Raw genomic sequence first — 18497 nt, forward strand, 5'->3', positions numbered from 1 at the left:
GGCCGATTCGCGACTGCGCACGCGCAGAACACGCTGCACGCATGCCCATTCACTGCCTCGCTGGCCCTTCCCCCTCCCGCCGGCCCCACTGTGCCGCCTCGCTCACGCCTGCGCAGTCGCGTCGCAGCGGTTACTAGGGGAACAGAGGCCCTAGTGATGGAGCCGGAATAAAGTAGGAGGCGAGGGGGGCGAGAGGGACGGAGGGGGGTGGGGGAGTTTCTCTTGGGCTCCCCTCCCCAAACGTGGGGACTGTGGGGGGGGCTCCCTTGGGGCGGGGGTGAAAGGAGCGGAGCTCCTCCCGAATGCGGGGCCGGTGGAACTGCCCGCCACTAGATGGGGGCAGCGGGAAGGGGGGGCTAGTAGAGCGGGGCTGTGGGGCTCGCGTTGCTAACATTGGGATTTATGGCTCCTCTTAACCGGGACGGGGGAAGGGAAGCACCGCCGGGCCCGAGAAGAGACAGTCAAGGTGAGCTGTGCCCCCTCCCCTTTTGTTCCCCCCCTCCCCGCAGTCGTCTTCATGGTGGTGAAGGTCGCGCGAGCAGAAGAGGCCGCCCCCGCCTGCCACGACGGACGGATTGGCTCCAGGTGGGCTGGGGGGGGGGGCACATGCATGCAAGCCCAGAACATGCAAAACATGTCAATCTAATGCATGCAAAACTCCTGCGCATGCAAAAGTCATGCCAACCCAACATATTCAAAGCATGGGCATGCAAAAGTCATGCCAATCCAACACATGCAAAACACACGTGGACGCAAGCCCAGTACATGCAAAAGTCATGCCATTCCAACACATGCAAAACAATTGCGCATGCTAACACTGTGCAAGCAAAGCATGTTCAATTTCTGTAGCTGCCCAGAGTCACTTAGTGAGAGGGACAACTATAGAAATCCAACAAATATTTCCCCCCTTTTTAGGACCCTGTAGTTGTAATTCAGGGTACATTTGGGGCAGCTGGATGGAGCTGAGCATTTACTGGCCGGATGCCCTTCCTGATGCCTGTGCAGAGTTGGCAGCAGATATTTTCACTTTGTGCCGCCGAGAGAGAAACATCTGCTTGCTGCCTAAGATTGAAGTCTCAACCTTCACGAGTGGGAGGCAGGCATCTTCACCACTAGGCCACTCAAATAAATAAATAAAACATGCCATTCCAATACATGCAAAACACGTGCGTGCAAACACAGTACATGCAAAATACATGTGATTGCAGACCCAATACATGCAAAGCATGCCAATTATTTATTTATTTATTTATATTTTCAAAGCATCTCTAGGTGACTCACAATAATATGCAAATCCTTTGGGTGCAAATACACGAAATGCCGATACGTGTGCCCAGGCCAGAGGCCCCAAATGTGTGAAGGGCCCTGTCTTCTGTTTGGTTTTGTTTTTATTTCTATCCTGGTTTGTTTCCCACAGCTGCTAATTGAGTTGGGCAGTTGTATAAACAGGCTGAATAAGATGACTAAGTAGAAGGCAGCAAATGCAAATGTTTGAGATGGATCTTTGACTAACTTTCAAAGTTGCTTGCCTTCAGAGCGCAAAGTTAAAATGCCGTAATCGTTCTCCTTTTGTAAAGAGCAGCCTGTTCTTTCTTCCTAGTTAGCAGAAGAGGGCAGGATGCCACACAAGATTGGGTTTATTGTTATAAGTTCATCTGGACATGAGGACGGCTTCAGTGCCAAGGAACTGATGGTTCATGCACCAACGGTCAACGGATGGAGGTCACCAAGGTCAGGCCCTAAGAAATTCTAGATATTTCATGTGCTCTTGGGGGCAGCTTGCAAGAATCCAGAATGTTTTTTTTTTTTATTTAAATAAATGGAACAAATAAATAGATTTATAGGCAGCCCCTCTGTTTTTCACTGTTCAAAAGAAGGTTCTTCCCCCCCCCCCCCATCAAAAAAATTGACAATAAAGCAACTAGAAAAAATTGCAACATTTCAGTCAGAGGGCTTTTTAAAACTTGAGTGGCGTGTCTTCATCTCTACTATTAGGAGATGTGAATGTGGAAAGGTCATAATTTAAGCCTAGGATTGTAAATCAGTCAGGTAAGAAAGTTTCCTCATAAATCATAAATTTCATGCATTCACGTTTGGCTTTCTTGGTTTTTAGAGTCCTGTGGGTACAGTATGTTATGTAGTATTAAATTTATCCATATTGAATTAGGTATATTCGGACAGCTTAGGTTTATAGAGACGTCGGGGTTTCTGGCATTTTATTTTCCTTGCTTCTTTTCCTTCTCTCCCTTTCTCCTTCCTTATCTCTCCTTCCTTCTCTCCCTTTTTCTCCCTTTTTTTCCTTTACTCCCTCTCCTTTCCTCTTCCTCTCTTCTCCTGCCTCCCTTCCTTCCTTCCCCCTGGTCACTGAGTGTAATAAAATATTCCCTCCATTTCAAACCTGCCATGGGAAATCAAAGACCTTCCTCCTTCTTTATTTTCAGACTCTGCCAATATCCCCAAGAAATAGTCCTCCAGATGGTGGAAAGGTGCAGGATCCGAAAGCTGCAGCTCCTGGCTCACCAATATATGATCTCCAGCAAAATTGAGTTCTACATCAGCGAAAACTTGCCCGATTATTTTGCACCCTATAAAACGGAGCAATTCCAGAGGCTCGGGTGAGCTTTCTCTTCCCTGGCATGCGCCAGTTTTCCTGCCTGAGTCCATCAGGGGGTCACCCAGACAAAGCGGGTTGTCATTGGGCGTATGGGACTTGCCCGCCCCCCTGGCTGATTCCGGATCAGTCCATCTTGTAAAAGCAAGGTGCAATTCCCGATAAGCAACCATAGATCCTAAAAGGCGTGCTTGTGAATGCTGGCTGACTCTGCTTGTTCTCCTTTCCTTAGGAATTTGAGAGCACTTGTGGATAGTTTAGGATTTCAAGCCAGTATTTTGAAAAAGATGGAGGCCCATCCAACACACACACACACACACACACACACACAAACCTCTTGGCAGTTCACTCCAGGCATCGTTTTCTTAGAACATAAAATATTGAGCGTCCGTCAGTGCCAACGGCTTTGCAATACTTGTAAAATAGAATCTGCATTAAGCCTCTTTTTTTTTTCATCTTCTACAGTTATGTCTCCCTTTCCGATAATGAAAAGACCGGCTACAGGGCCCGGGAATTAAAATCGGTCTATGTGGATGCGGTTGGCCAATATCTAAAGTTGACTTTCCACAAAAGCTACGCCAATCGTTACAACCTATACAGCCAGGTAAAAAAAAATGCCACTCTCTAGATCAATATTTCCAAACATTTCCAAACCTTGGCAACTTTGAGGTGTGTGGACTTCAACTCCCAGAATTCCCCAGCCTGCCATGCTTTTCTGCCCACCAGAGCAGAGAGATTGCAGAGAAAGGTATCATAAGAGAGGACAAAGTGGGGATATCAGAAAGAATGTGTTGGTGCCAGGGAATTGGGAGTTAAAGTCCCCACGTCTCAAAAGTTGCCCAGGTTGTGAAACACTAAAGGGAACACCGTGTAAAAATCATTGAAGTTGATAGTAATATTCTGATTTTGAACGGCCAGAGAGAACCCGTCTGTAGGGTCCACAACTTGCCTGGCAAAAATACAAATGATTAAGTCCCTTATTATAAACATAATTAACGTAGGATGCAAAAGTTGACTTTCCCACATGGGTAGTTAAAAGCAGAATGGCTGGGAAGTGGTGAACTCTGTTTTTGTTGCCCCTTGGGGACTCTTCTCTTGTTCTCTTGAAACAAAAAAGGAAGAGGGCAACAGACCTCCGCCCTCTTCTTCTCCCTCTTCTTTTTCCAGGTTGCTCTTGTGGCAATAAATATTATTGGGGAACCTGTGGATTTGAGCCATGAAAATAGCCAGGTACGTCTGGGAACAGCAAAACGCAAAGCGTGTCTTTCCCCGCCCTCCCCCCCCCCCCCAATTAAAGATCTGCAGCCATCATAAGTTACGACTCTGACAGGCAGACTCCATTAACAGTCATAACTCAAGGCGTACAGGTGTACAGGTAGTCCTTGATACAGGTGTACAGATGTAGAGGCTGTAACTCAAGAACCACCTGTACACGAGGACTAAAGCTAGTCCTCGACTTACGACCACAATTGAGCTCAAAATCTCTGTTGCTGAGCGAGATAGTTCTCAAGTGAGTCTTGCCCCGTTTTACGACCTTTCTTGCCACGGTCGTTCAGTGAATCCCTGCAGTGTTTAAGTTAGCAACACGGTTGTTAAGTGAATCTGATTTTGCCGGTCAGAAGGTTGCAAAAGGGGATCATGGGACACTGCGACCGTCATAAATATGACTCAGCTGTGCCAAGCATCTGAGTTTTGATCACACGACCGTGGAGATGCTGGTGTGGTTGTAAGTGTGAAAATGGTCATAAATCACACTTTCTCAGTGGGGTTGTGACTTCAAACAAAGGGTTGTAAGTGGAGAGCTGCCTGCATTTGGGTGTTGCTGTCATTCCACCCGCACTGGGCTCACTCCGGTCAAACGTTCCATCCGTTGTGGTCTTGTTATCTAGTCTTCCAGGGAGAAGCTGATCGACCATTACCTAGGGAGCAATTCGGAGGACTCGGCCCTCGAGGGGAGCTACCCTGGGTGAGAACGGCCTCACGGGAACGGCTCTCCGTCCCCGTTTTCCTCCCCTCCCTACCCCTCCCCTCCCTACCCCTCCCCTCCCAGCCGTCCCAGGCCAGCCATTCTCCCCTTCATTCCAGGAAGGCCGACGCCATTTCTCCGCTGGACGATCTGGCTTTTGACATGTACCAGGATCCGGAAGTGGCCCAGATCATCCGGAAGCTGGACGAGAAGAAGCACGAAGCGGTGCACAGGGAGCACTACGATCACGCCAAGAAGCTCAAGCAAGCCATCGCAGACCTGCAGAAGGTAGTGGCGGCCAGGCGGGGAGGGGAAGGGTCCCAGTGGGAGGCGTTGGAAAGGGCTGCCCTGAGGCCCTTCCTTTCCCGTTCTCTTCAACATCCGAAATGTGGGAAGGCTTCTTTCCCCTTCTGGGTGTTGAATCTCAAAAGTTCTGCGTGTTGGTTTGGGGTAACCCGGTTTCTTAGACCAATCTCGGTTTAGTTTCTCATGGCTTTGAATGCAGGCTTGATGAATGATGGCCAATTCATTCATTCGTTTAATTATCCATCGGACATCTGGGCACTCGTTCGCTCTCTGTGTTTTAGAGGTTTTCTCTCTCGTGACCGATTGCCTCCATGCCGGGCTCACGTTTCAGGTCGGGGAGCGGCTGGGGAGATACGAGGTGGAGAAACGGTGCGCCGTGAAGAGGGAGGACTACGACTTGGCCAAGCAGAAGAAGCAGCAGATGGAGGACTATCGTCTCAAAGTCTACCAGCAGTTGGAGCTTCATAATCTCCTGGACCCAGAGCTCGCTGTAAGTGGAGCGTCCCTGGGAAGGAATCACCTCTGGAAGCCAGCTGTTTGGGATCCTGGGGAATCTCCACCCCCATTAAAAACTCTTCTCTCTGAAGACTGATCAGGGGTTGGGATTTATAGGATTTGGAAGGTCCACTTTAGATCAAATTTGGCCACTTGAACATGATGTGTGGACTTCAACTCCCAGAACCTATTAGAAGAACCTGGGTGGCAGAGAAATATGCACTGGGCCCCCGCCATGTGCCACAGTAATGTGGTAACCAGAGCTTCTCAACCTTGGCAACGTGAAGATGTGTGGACTTGGACTCCCAGTTCGAATGCCTTCCTCTTGAGGCGTATCCCCATTGCAGCTTGCTTACTCTCTCCTAATCCCTTTCTCTGCAACCAGAGGCTTTGCATCCGGCGTGTCTCTTCCTTGGGTTTTCTGAGAAGCAGAAGGGGGGAATGAATGAAGGGTTGGATGAATTCCTCTCGTTCACTCAGATCCGGCGAATACCTGACTTGCCACTCGACCCCGTGGCTCAGCCCACCACGACCCTCCAGCAGAAGAAGCCCCTGCCGTCCCCCTGGCGGGAGAAAGCCGAGCCAGAGAGTCCTGCCTCGATGCACTCCGAGAAGCCCCCTGAAATCCCCTCACCTGAGCCGGCCCCCTCTCAGGTGGTCTCCCCCCCACCGGCCATCGCTGCGGAGGCTTTCCCCAAGATCAGTGTAAGTTTGGGCCGACTCTTTCCTGCTTCTCTCGTCCCCTTTTCTCCAACCGAAGATGTCGGGTGGCGCGGGGGGGGAGGAAAGGACACGGCAGGACTCCCCCCCCCCCTGAAGAAGAGACCCAAGTGCCAAGACTCGGGCTTCTTCCTTCTTTCTTCTCTCTCCTTCCTTCTTCCGTTCTTTTCCTTTTTCCTTTCTCTTTTTCTCCTTCCTTTCTTCCCTCCTTTCTTCTCTCTCCTTCCTTCTTCTGATCTTTTCCCTTTTCCTTTCTTTTTTCTCCTTCCTTTCTTCCCTCCTTTCTTCTCTCTCCTTCCTTCTTTCTCCCTTCTTTCTTTCTTTCTTTCTTTTCTTCCCCCTTGTCTCCTTTTCCTCTCTTTATCTGTCCTTTCCTTCTTTCCTCAAATGCCAAGAACTTTTTCCACAATTGTCTCCCGCCCTTCACATCTCTGGCCCTAGACACAAATCCTCCCTCCCATATTCTCCCTCTGTGCAACAACACTTCCCATTTTGCTTCCTTCAGAGTGCTGCAGGGGAGGGGAGGGGGGTTTCCGGGAGCCGCACCCTGGAGGGCATCGAACCGAGGAGGGACGTCATCCGGCCACCCCAGCCCCCACCCTCCTTTGACCGCGGGGTCCTTCTCTTCCAGGTCGAGTTCTTGCCCTACGACGAGCGGCCCCTCCCGGCCATCCGCAAGCAGCAGGAGGAAGGCTTTTCCTTGCCGGAGCCCGAGATGAACGAGGAAGAGCCCGGAGAGACGCCCAGGAGTGGGGTGGTTGGCGACCCGGAGCCTCTGACCGAGAAGGCCCTGCGGGAAGCCAGTGCCTCCATAGACATCTTCGGGGAAACTCTGGTAAGGGGGGAGGCGGGGGGGGGGGCAGGCAGCTCAGTTTAGGGCCTCTTGAGCTCCCTGACTTTGGGCTGAAGGGGGGGGCCCAGGAGCACCGACAGGAGCCAATCGGGGGACATGTTTCAAAAAGAGGGGGGCAGGGAGCCTCACACGGGGAGAGGAGGCCTGCGGGGTGTCCCGATAAAGGTAGTCCTTGACTTATGGCCACAGTGGAGCCCAGAATTTCTGTGGCTCTGCAGGATATTTGTCAAGTGAGTTTTGCCCCATTTTATGACCTTCCTTACCGCTGCTGTTAAGTGAATCCCTGCAGATGTTAAGTGGCTAACGTGGTTGTTAAGTGAACCTGGCTCTCCCCGTTGACTTTGCCGGGGGGGGGAAGGTCGCAAAAGAAGAATCACATGACCCCGGGGACACGGCAACCGTCATAAACCTGAACCAGTTGCCAAAGGTGTCAATTTCGATCATGCAACCCTGGAGATGCTGCAGCAGCGGTTGTAAGTCTGGAATGCGGTCCTAAACTCACTGTTTCGGGGCCGTTGTAACTCTGAACAGTCACCGAGCGAATGGTCGTAAGTTGAGGACTACCTATAGAAGTGAGGGAAGGAGCTTGCCCCCACGAGCCATTCTCAGCCAGCTAGGAACTTTCGTGAAGCTGCTGGTCTCCAGCCACGTCCCTCTCTCTCTCTCTCTCTCTCTCTCTTTCTTTCCTTCCTTCCTTCCTGCCTTGCTTTCCCCAGGTGGCCGGCGCCTATTCCAAAACCTGGTCGTATCGCGAGGACTCGTTGCTGGCCATCTACAAGAGAATGACCGAGGCTCCCACCAGCACGCCGAAGGAGGAGCTCAAGAACATGCTCCGGGGAGCCATCTTTCTTGTCGTGAGGGCCATCAAAGATATCGTCTCTTCGGTGAGTAAAGGTGAAATATGGGAGCTAGAGAGGGAGGGGGCTGTGCTCCACCAGGGGAGCTGCCGGCAGCAGATTCGGACAGTGAGGAGGGTTGGGGAGGAAGCTGGGCCAGTCCTGGAGTCTGGAGAAGGTGAGGGCGAGGGCTCTGTGTCAGAGGCAGAGAGGGGGCCAGAGCCGTCTGACAGTTACCAGCTGCCTTCAGAGTCAGACATCAGTGAAGCAGAGGAACAGCTGGAGCCTGTTCCCAGGGTGCGCATGCGTAGAGCAGCCAGAGGAAGGGAACAGCTAAAGAACAGGGGTGGACTTGGGAGTAAGGCCATAGGTGGAGGATGAATGGCCCCTCCCAGAGGGAATAAAAGAGGAGCAGAAGGGGAGGGGAGTTTGCAGGAGACCATTAGTTCGCTTCATTGGTCCATGACTCTCCGAGACTCCTGGCCAAGTCCTTCAGAGATCGTCCTGGCAGCTCTCCAAGCCAGAGAAGGTCTGTGACCGTAAATCCTCCCTGGAAAGACTTTGCTGGAGGTGAAGGAGCAGAATCCACACTCAATTAACAAAAGGGGTTTTTGTTGGGACCAGGAGTTAAATTCAGGCTCTCGGGAAGAAGCCTCGGTCAGGAGAGTTTATCCCAGCACCCTGGGTTCCCCAAATCTCCGCCCCGTCTCCTGCGCCTGCTGATACCCAAAAGAGAGACCGTTGCTTGAGGGGGGGGGGCTTAAAAGCCTGAAAAGGACTCCCCTGGAGGCACTCTCTGTCTGGCTGCTTCCTTCCTTTAAACGCGGCAGGTCTTCCATGCCTCCTTGAAGCTCCTGAGAATGAGCATCACGCAGTACATCCCCAAGCATAAACTGGGCAAGCAGGAGACCACCTTCTGTGTGGAGCGGAGCTTCCCCAACCTCCTCTCCCGGACAGGGGACTCCTCGGCCCGCCTCCGGATGGCCGCTACCAACTTCATCCAGGTCAGTCTGGCTGCAGGGAAACTGCGTTGGGTTCAGACGATTCTGCAGTCGGTTAGCCGTCCGTAAGGTAGCTAGAGATTTGTCCCGGGTTGTGATTTCAAATGTGATTTAAAAATTCACATTTTTTTTTAATGTTCTTATCCAGTGTGGGTTTTTTTTTCTCTGTTAATTTTTTTTTCCTGTTGGATTTTGTATTTGGATCTTCTGAGTAAAATATTAAAAAATGAAAAATGAAATTAATTTCAGTGCAGTTTCATACATTTCTTCATACGTTTATGATTTCATTTGAACGTTATAAGCCACAATTCAAATGAAGGACTTCTTTATTATACAAAGAATGGTTGCAGGAACTGGGTATGTCTAGTTTAATGGAAAGAAGGACTAGGGGAGACAGGATAGCAGTCTTCCAGTATTTGAGGGGTTGCCCCAAAGAAGAAGGAGTCAAGCTATTCTCCAAGGCACCTGAGGGTAGAACAAGAAGCAATGAGTGGAAACTAATCAAGGAGAGAAGCAACTTAGAACTAAGGAGGAATTTCCTGACAGTGGGAAGAATTAATCAGTGGAACAGAAGTTGCCTCCAGAAGTCGTGAATGCCCCAACACTGGAAGTCTTTAAGAAGATGTTGGATAGCCATCTGTCTGAAGTGGTGTAGGGTTTCCTGCCTGAGCAGGGGGTTGGACTAGAAGACCTCCAAGGTCCCTTCCAGCTCTGTTATTCTATTCTAAATGGTCACTAAACGAATGGTTGTAAGTCAAGGACTACCTGTAAATAAACCTTTCTATGCTGACGGTCGAGTCTCTGGTAGTTGCCCCTCGCCAGACAGTAACCCGCCCTGCCTCTTCGCAGGAGACGGCCCTTTGCAACGAAGTGAAGCCTCTGCAGATCATCCCTGCCCACCTGGTGCAGCCCCTGAGGTCCAACTGCCCCACGCACCTCGCCATGAGCCAGGTGGAGCTGGTGGAACGCTTGCTGAAACACCTGGGCACCGAGAACTCCGGCTTCACCGTCGATAACGTCATGCGGGTAAGAACTCTGGGCTCCTACAGCCCCCGGCAGTTTGTTCTCAGATTTGAGCCAGACACAGGACTTTCCTTGCAGAATGTAACACAGGCCTTCCTATTCTCACTCTTTCTATCCCATCCCAACCAAAACTCTTATTTCTTTGGACACTTAACGGCCGGTGTTTCTCCACCTTGGCAGCTTGGTGATGTGTGGGGCTTCAACTCCCAGAATTCCCCAGCAAGCCAACATAGCCATTTTCCCCCCTCCCATCCCCCGGAGCGGAGAGATTGCAGAGAAAGGGATTGTAAGAGAGTCAACCAGCCACAATGGCTGGGATACACATCAAAATAAATGCTCTCTTAGAACTGGGAGTTGAAGTGGAGACATTCTCAAGTGGCCGAACTCTTCGATTACCAGATCACTGTGGATCACATATCTTGCGGTCCCTCCGCTCTCCCCCCCCCCCCACCGGCCATCTTGTTCTCCAGATCTTAAATGATCACGCCGGACGCTCCCACCTTGAGCCTGAGCGGAGAAACTGCTTTTCCCTCCCAGTTTGCCACAGGGGCTCTGGAGCACCGTGTTTTCGAGGTGCGGGAAACGGCCCTGCGGATCATCTTGGACATGTATCGGCAGCACCGAGAGAACGTCCTGGAGTACCTGCCCCCCGACGACGCCAACACCCGCAAGAACGTCCTGTACAAGACCCTGTTTGACGGCTTCGCTAAAATCGACGGCCGGCTCACGGAGGCCGAGCTCAAAGTAAGGGAGGATATTCCGCCCTTTCGAAGGGAATGCGCAGGGCCCATTCTGGAAACCCCTGGCCTGGCTCTCAGAAGCCCAAGCGTGGGGCTGGCGCAGAGGGCAGGCCTGGAGTTAGCTTCACCTGGCCCACGTCTGTTGGGAAGGGGGTGGAGGGGAGAGGAAGAGGCCGTGGGGCCCTCGGTGCTCTCTTGAGTTTGGCGGCTTTCTTAGATACCCATGATGGCAAACCGATGGCATCCGTGCCACAGATCCCTCTCTCTCTCTGGGCACACCTGCCGTTGCCAGCTGCTCTTCTGGTTTAAAAAACGGGCCATTTTGGGGGGGGGCTTTTCTGGGCTGTTTTCAGGCCGAAGAGTGGCATGGAAATGGCCCCAAAAAACGACCCCCAAACAGCCTCAAATGGCCCCCAAACAGCCCAGAAAATGCCCCCAAAATGGCTTGAAAATGTCCCCCAAACAGTCTGCAAAATGGCATGTGCGCACCGGCCAGCTGGACTTTGGGTTTCCGGCTCTTCAGCGCACGCGCAGGGACCCATGTTCCAGTTTGGCCCTCGTTGCCCAAAAGGTTCGCCATGACTGTTAATAGACGTTTCATGACCCAGCGAGGTGGCGTCATCCGTGCTAGAAGGAAGGGGGTGTGGGTTGCAGGGAGGAGGAGGAGGAGGAGGAGGAGTGATGCTGGCTCGGGGCTCCATGGCTGCCAGCTGCTTGTCTCCCCAGGCCCAGAAGAAGTCGGCCACGGAGGAAGCGGAGAAGGAGAAGAAAGAGGAGATGAAAGCCTTGGAAGGACAACTGGCAGCCATGAAGGAGGCGCAGGCGGAGGCCCAAGTCGACAAGGTCTCTCCCGGGGGCTTCAAAGACCTCCCCCCCAACATCGTCCCCAGCCAGCATGGGTCTCACCCAGATGTGGCCCTCCAGCACCTCTGGGGGGGGGGTCAGCCAGAGAAGCCCCCCCCCCTTGCCTCCTGCTGTCACTCAGGGGAGCCCCAAATTGTCACCCCCCCTTGCAGGTTTGGGGGGGTTGCCCGATGAGACACACACACACCCCTTTTTTTTTACCTTGTCAATTGCACTTGGCTCTGCGCTTCTCTTTCTTTTGACTCCCTTCGTTTCTTTTTAGGAAAAAGAGAGCGATTTCCAGAAATCAAAGAAGCCAGGTACTGACTCCCTTTCTTTAAGGCTTTTCTACGGCTGCACTTAATGACTTAATCCCCATAAAAATAAGGAGGGAGCGCCCGGCTCCTTCGCAAAAGGAAGGCCTTTTCATGTTTCCAACGGTTGAATTGGACGGGTAGTCCTCGGCCTACAGCCTTCCGTTTAATGACCGCTCGGAGTTGCAAGAGCCCTGAAGAAAAGAGGGAATTTAGGGCCATGATCAAAAGGCGGAGCCTTGGCCAAGGGGTTCACGCTTACGGAACTCCTTTTCCTTTTCCTTCAAAGCGGAAACGTCCAAGAAGGCTGCCCAGCCGGTCCCGGGCGAGGCTCTGGATGACCATTCGTCCGTCACGAACTACCTGGACAAGTAAGTAGCTGGTGATTCTTTCCTTCCTTTCTGTTCCTTCCTTCTGTCTTCCTTCCTTCCTTCCTTCATTGCCTCCTTCCCTTTCTCCGTCCTTCCTTCCTTCAGTCATCCTTCCCTCCTTACCTTTCTCCTTCTTTCCTTCCTTCCTTCCCTCCTTACCTTTTTCCTTTCTTCCCTTTCTCCTTCCTTCTTTCCTTCCCTCCCTCCCTCCTTCCTTCCGTCTTCCTTCCCTCCTTTCCTTTCTCCTTCCTTCCTTCCCTTTCTCCTTCCTTCTTTCTTTCCTTCCTTCCCTCTCTCCTTCCTTCCGTCTTCCTTTTCTCCTTTCCTTCCTTCCTTTCCTTCATTTTTCTCTCCTTCCCCCTTTCTCTTGCCTCCTTCCCTCCCTCTTTTCTTGTCAGGCATAAAGGACCACACATTAACCTCCAGTTAAGCTACTTTATGGCCTCTGCACACACAGCAGCACTAAATGGAGGTTACATAAGAGTCAGGGGAACGCCAGGGGGCTTGGACGGGGGCCTTTCCCAGAGGACGCGGTTTCCGTGGCTGAATTTGTGGGTCTTTTTCCCCCCTGTTCTTCCTCCCGGTCAGCCTGTGCATCTTTTGTGGGGAAAGGGATGAAAGCTTCACCGAGGAAGGACTGGACCTCCATTACTGGAAGCACTGCCCCATGCTGACCAGGTGTGACTTCTGCAAGCAGGTGAGCCGTCCCTCCTTCCCCGAGGGGCTCCCCTCCTGGAGTTGGGGCTGCTCCATCACTGGAGGTTTCAGGACAGTCCAGGGCGGTCTGCAGATTTTCAGCAGCATCCCCGGGGTCACATGGACGCTCGGCAACTGACTCATATTTATGACGGTTGCAGTGTCCCGGGGGCCTTCTGACGGGCAATGTCAATGGGGAAGCCAGATTCGCTTAACAACCAAGTTACTAACTGAACAGCTGCAGGGATTCACTTAAGAACCCTGGCAAGAAAGGTCGTAAAATGAGGCAAAACTCAGTTAACAACTCTCTCGCTTAGCAGTGGAAACCCCTGCTTGGACAGGGGGTTGGACTAGAAGACCTCCAAGGTCCCTTCCAGACCTGTGACTTTAAGGCCCTTCGTTACACCCTCCTCTTCAGTGGGAGGGGAGTCCTCCCACGGATTCCTTATTCTGCCTTACCCGTTTTGCAAAAACAAAATACCAAATCTATTTGCAAGCCGGTCTAGGAGTTTGGGGAGAAGGAACTCTGGCCAGTGAAAGCTAGTCGCTAATGGAGACCTGGCCCCAAACGGTTGGGAAGGAAGGCCTGGCTTCTTTTGGGGGGGGGGGGGGGACGGGACAGAGGGGTTTTCCTGCCAGCCTGGGAAGAAACCAACACGCACCCAGACACCGGTTGGCCCTCCTCTCAAGCCCAGGCCGCCTTCTCTTCCCACCTGGGCAGGTGGTGGAAATCGCCAGCCTGATCGAGCACCTGCTGACAGAGTGTGAGAAAAAGGACAACTTTGCCAAGTGTTCCCGTTGTTGCGAGGCCCTGCCGAAGGACGAGCTGCCCCGGCACGTCAAGAGCAGATCCTGCAACCGTAAGTCCTTCGCTGGTGCCCGCACAGGGACCTCCGTTTGCATCTGAGACCCTCCCCCGGCTGACGATCTCCCCCCCCCTCTCTCTCTCTCTCTCCTCTCCAGCCGCCAAGCCTGAGAAAGTGGCCAACCGCTGCCCGTTATGCCACGAGAATTTTACGCCGGGCGAGGAGGTGAGAGCCACGGGCGTGAAGCAGAGGGAGTTCTTCAGGAGATGGTCGAATTAAGAGTGGGGGGGAGCAGGGGAAGGGTCCCCTCCCTGTCCTGGGCAGCCGAGGACAGCGGCTGACTTGCTTTAAGAGGGGAAGGTGTTGCGGGGACAATCCAGCACCCGGGCAGAGCTATAATTCTTTTTACATTCCTACATTGCTTATATTTCTCAATTGATCAAAATTCAGGGACTTCAACTCCCAGAATTCCCCAGCCAGCTCTGCTCTTAAAGTGCTTGAACCCCATTTATTAACAGCATTAAGAAGCCGGATGTATAAAAGGCATCCTGACCCCGAATAGTGTGAGAATCAGGGTGCTGCGTCAGGATCTTGACCCCCCCCCCCCCCGAATAGTCACAGCACTCCTCCCTGGGTGGATTGTCTCATTCGTTTGTTTTCCCGCTTTCGTTTTACTCCTGGGTTTTGTCCTTCGACATACGCCCCTGCCCTCCTCCTCTTCCCCACCGTGCTTTCTCACCCTGAGGGGAAGCCCCAACTGCCGCCGAGCCACCATTCCTCCACTGGGGGTTGTGAGCCTGTCGTCCGTTGCTCCTTCTCTCTCTCTCTCTCTCTCTCTCTCTCTCCACGGTCGCAGTAAACCCTCTGAACCTTTCTCTCCTCCTCTCTCCGTCCCCCCCACTTGCCCCCCACCCCACAGGCCTGGAAGGTGCACCTGATGGGCAAAGACGGCTGCCGCATGAACCCTAGGCGGGCACATTCCCTGAACAAGAGCCTGCCGACACAGACCGCCACTGGTAAAGACCCTCCCGTGCTTCCCCTCCCTCCTTCGTAAACTGGGGTGACCTCCCTCCTCCCCCAAAAATCAGGCCGCAAAAGCACCCAGCCGGCACTTTCAGCTGGGAATCCGTGTATGGTTGTCCTTGACTTTCAACCGTTCGTTTAGCCACCCTTTGAAGTTAACAACAGTGCTGAAAAATGTTACCGCCGGTCCTCGCGCTTACGACTCTCACCACACCCCCCACGGCCATGTAATCAGAATTCAGGTACTTGAAACCGGTGTGTCTTTTAAGACGGTTGCAGGATCCCTGCGGGTGAGGTGGTCCCCATTGGCGGCCTCCTTGGCTAAGCAAAATGAACCGGATCCACTTAAGAACCAGGTGATTCACTTAACAGCCACAGCAAAAATGTTTATATATGGTGTCACTTATACAAAAGGATACAGGCACAAACAACCCTCTAGAGTTAAATATCGCCTATATATATAATGGCCTAGAGGAGCCCCATAGGCGGCGAATATATTTAACGAATAAATAAAAAACAAACACGTACAAATTGCAACGTAGAATAATTATATTGGAATTGGAATTCTGTTGCAAGCTTGCCCAGAGTTGCTGTATCAGGGAGATGGAACAGCCTCGAAATTTCAATGATTAATAATAACCACGCGATTCACTTAAGAGCCGCAGCGAGTCACTTAACCACCAAAAGATCATGCAATCTAAAAAGTTCCGTGGAAAACCCTGTCCCCCATTGAGGTCGTAAGCCGAGGACTACCGGTAATTTCAGCTCTGCTCTACACACACACACACACACACACACACACACGCCGCCCATCTTTGGCTGCAGGCTCCCTCCCCTTCCCATGTATTCCTCAGAAGGGGTGCTAAATTCTCTCTCACACACACTGTTCTTTTTCTTTTCTCTTCTTTTTGGCCTTAATTTGCAGGTCGGGCTGGCGGAAGCGTCCTGAACCGGTCGGGGCCCCTGGGGGCGAAGCTGCGGTCGCCCACGGTGGGGAGCAAAATCCCTGCCCCTCGAGGAGGCTTCAATAAAAACGCTGGCAGAACGTATGCGAAGCGATGAGGCGGCTCCCTTCTTTACCTCCCAGGGGCCAAAGTTTCTCTGCTTTCGCTGCAGGAGGCCTTGCGGAGGCCTTGTGGAGCAGCGGCGGTCTGAAAGGGGGGGGCACCCGGATTCTCTGCCAATCGCAATTCCCCCCCCCCTTCATTTACAATCGCTGCAGTTTGCTCTCTCTGCAGAATAACAGAGTTGGAAGGGACTTTGGAGGTCTTCTAGTCCAGCCCCCTGCTCGCGCAGGAGACCCAGTCAAATGTTGGTCCAATCTCCAGTGACGGAGCAGCCTCTGAAGGCAAGCAGTTCCACTGATTAATTGTTCCCACTGTCTGGAAATTCCTCCTCATTTTGAGTTTGGTTCTCAGAATGCAGAATTAACAGAGTAGAAGGGGACCTTGGAGGTCTTCTAGTCCAGCCCCCTGCTTAAGCGGGAGACCATCTCCCACTCAGGACAAATGGCTGTCTGGTCTCCTCTTAAAAGCCTCCAGTGATGGAGCTACCCACAACATCTGTTCCACCCTTAGGGAATTCCTCCATAGTTCTAGCTTGGCTCTCTCTTTAATGATCTCCCAGCTGATTCGGACATAGAATACTAGGGCTGAGGGGGCCCTTGGAGGCCTTCTAGTCCAACCCCCTGTTCCAGGCAGGAGACCTTACAGCGTCCCAGTCCAGTCTCTTCTTAAAAGCCTCCAGAGATGGTGCAGCCACAGCTCGGAGAACCCAAGGTTGCGCCAGTGGGGTGGGCTGTGTATAAATTTAGGGAATTTCTAAATATTCCCTGGGAGAGGAACTAAAACCAAAGCACAAAATGGATTAGAAGCGACTATCTCTGGAAGATAGTCCGAGTTGTGAGAATTTGCAGGCTGTGTTGCTTCACAGTAGCGACCGTTAAAGGGCTTTTCAACACACTCGCGCTCTTCCTTGGGAAGGCAGACCAAGCAAGGGCAGCTCCTGACCCCGAGAATTTTTCCCTTCGCCCAGAACTAGCAAAATCTGGGGGGGGGGGGGGGAATTCCCTTGCACGCTTGGTTGCTGAGGCTGTACGGTGAAAGAATAGGGGGGGGGGACACTCAGCAGTTTTTTGGCTTCACCCTGGCTTTTTATGCCTCAGGGAGCGGAGTTGAGTGAGTTACTTTTGATTCCAAAATGGAATTCATTTTGTTCAGGATCGCAGCCCATTCGGGGGCCCATCCAGAGAAAAGGGCAAAGGAATCCGTAAAATGAAAGGGGGGAAAAAATCCCTTTGGAAGTACAGGAAGGGCTTATAAACAATTGGACAAGGGAAGTAGAAAACAGTCACCGAATCATCCTCTTTTTAAATATATATATATATATATCTTTTTGGTCTTAGGCTTCCAACCCTCAATTTGAAAAGACAGGCAGCATTTTTTTTCCCAAAACAAAATGCATCTTTTTTTTTTTAACAAATTGATTTGCATCTCTTTTTGAGATGCCTTAACCAAAGGCTTATGCGTAGGTTTCTGAGATGCACCAGCACACAGGAAGCAGGCAGGCTTTTCTGTCAGAGAGCCAAGCCTCTTAATTTGCTCAGGACAGGCAAGGGTCTTCCTTTAAAAGACATAGGAAAACAAACCAGGTTGCAGGAAATCAGCATTTTCCTTTTTTTAAAAGAGCAATCACAGTCGAGAGCCCGGCCGAGCCAATTCAGTTTGGGCCGAGGGACTCACCTAGGCACGAATAACTCGAGTACTTTCTACTATGCAGCCCACCCCTTCGATATCTGTAGTTGCACAAATGCAGACCGTAGGCGCTTCCAAACTTTTTTTTCAAAATTGTAAGGAGTGTATGTGTTTTTTTTTAAATAAAAAAATGGAATCGTAGAGAAGTTCAGTTCCGTAGAACGGGGGATGGAAGGGGGGTGGCTGAAGCGTGTCGGATTTGACTCGGAGTGGAGGGCCATGGTTGCGCACACTCAAGATGTGCTTTGAGGCGGGGGCTTCTCAGCCTCGGCAGCCTGACCTTGCGTGGGTGTTGGCTGGGAATCCTGGGAGTTGGAGTCACCGAGATGCTTTTAAGGCGGTGTTTCACAAACCCCAGCAACCATCGCCTGCTCAGCATTCCTCGCCTAAAGTTAGGAAGGTGACCATTAACGTTAAGTGAATCTGGTCAGAAAGTTGCAAAAGAGGATCGCGTGACCTCGGGACACTGCAACCGTCGTAAGCGCGAACCAGTTGCCGCGTGTCTGAATTTTGATCACGAGAGAGGGATGTTTGCAATGGTGAAAAAGCGTGAAAAATGGTCATCGGTCACTTTTTTGAGTGCCGTTGCAACTGGACGGTCACTAAATGAACTGCTGTAAGTCGACGACAGAACGTTGCATTGGCTAGCAGGTCCCAGCCCTATCTGGGAAGGAGGGGGCAAGCAGGACCCTCGCCATACTCGTCACATGCTCCGAAACCTCTTTTTCCTGGGTGGTTTTGATTGCGGCCATATTTACCATCCTCTGAGATGGGAAGGGAAAGTTATGGGAAAAGAGGCCTTCAAAATCCGCCTTCTCCACCACCTGAGGGCCTCGGAATCTCTGGAGGTTTGCAAAAGCACATTTTTGGTGGTGGGGGGTAGAGGGGAGGGATTCCTTTAGATCCACCAAAGTGGAGTCCTACCCCAAAGGAATCCTTTTGAGGCCTCGAAGGGTTCGGGGCCGTTTTTATTCCAATGCCTGTCTTAACCTAAAGAGCAAATAAGATGGATAGCAGGTCTGATTCCAGAGTTCTGCAGGCTCTCGGCTACGTAGAAACATCTTACGCTCCTGTTTGTACTTAAATGATAATAAAAAGTTCTGAATTTCAGCTGACATGTGACCGGTCCTTTTTGTTGTA

The 18497-nt window shown here is 51.8% G+C and overlaps 1 protein-coding gene across 2 annotated transcripts; it reads left to right on the forward strand.

Moving 5' to 3' along the window:
• The first annotated feature begins 44 nt into the window (after positions 1-44).
• On the forward strand, positions 45-18467 carry CEP104 (centrosomal protein 104). Of its 2 annotated transcripts, XM_081955866.1 has the most exons (23): positions 45-172; positions 510-585; positions 1601-1731; positions 2442-2615; positions 3077-3215; positions 3779-3841; positions 4501-4577; positions 4697-4865; positions 5215-5373; positions 5859-6083; positions 6730-6933; positions 7668-7835; positions 8618-8791; positions 9638-9814; positions 10349-10555; positions 11278-11394; positions 11678-11714; positions 11998-12079; positions 12668-12776; positions 13497-13635; positions 13739-13806; positions 14501-14597; positions 15530-18467. In XM_081955866.1, exons 3-23 carry the CDS (start codon positions 1619-1621, stop codon positions 15664-15666), a joined length of 2835 nt encoding a protein of 944 aa, XP_081811992.1. In that variant the 5' UTR covers positions 45-172; positions 510-585; positions 1601-1618; the 3' UTR covers positions 15667-18467. The 2 variants fall into 2 exon arrangements, with proteins under 2 accessions (XP_081811992.1, XP_081811993.1); XM_081955867.1 differs by lacking the exons at positions 45-172; positions 510-585 and adding an exon at positions 356-466.
• The last annotated feature ends 30 nt before the right edge of the window (positions 18468-18497 follow it).

Source organism: Natrix helvetica (genome assembly GCF_964273705.1).
Source record: "Natrix helvetica genome assembly, chromosome: 5".
NCBI classification, from domain to species: domain Eukaryota; kingdom Metazoa; phylum Chordata; class Lepidosauria; order Squamata; family Natricidae; genus Natrix; species Natrix helvetica.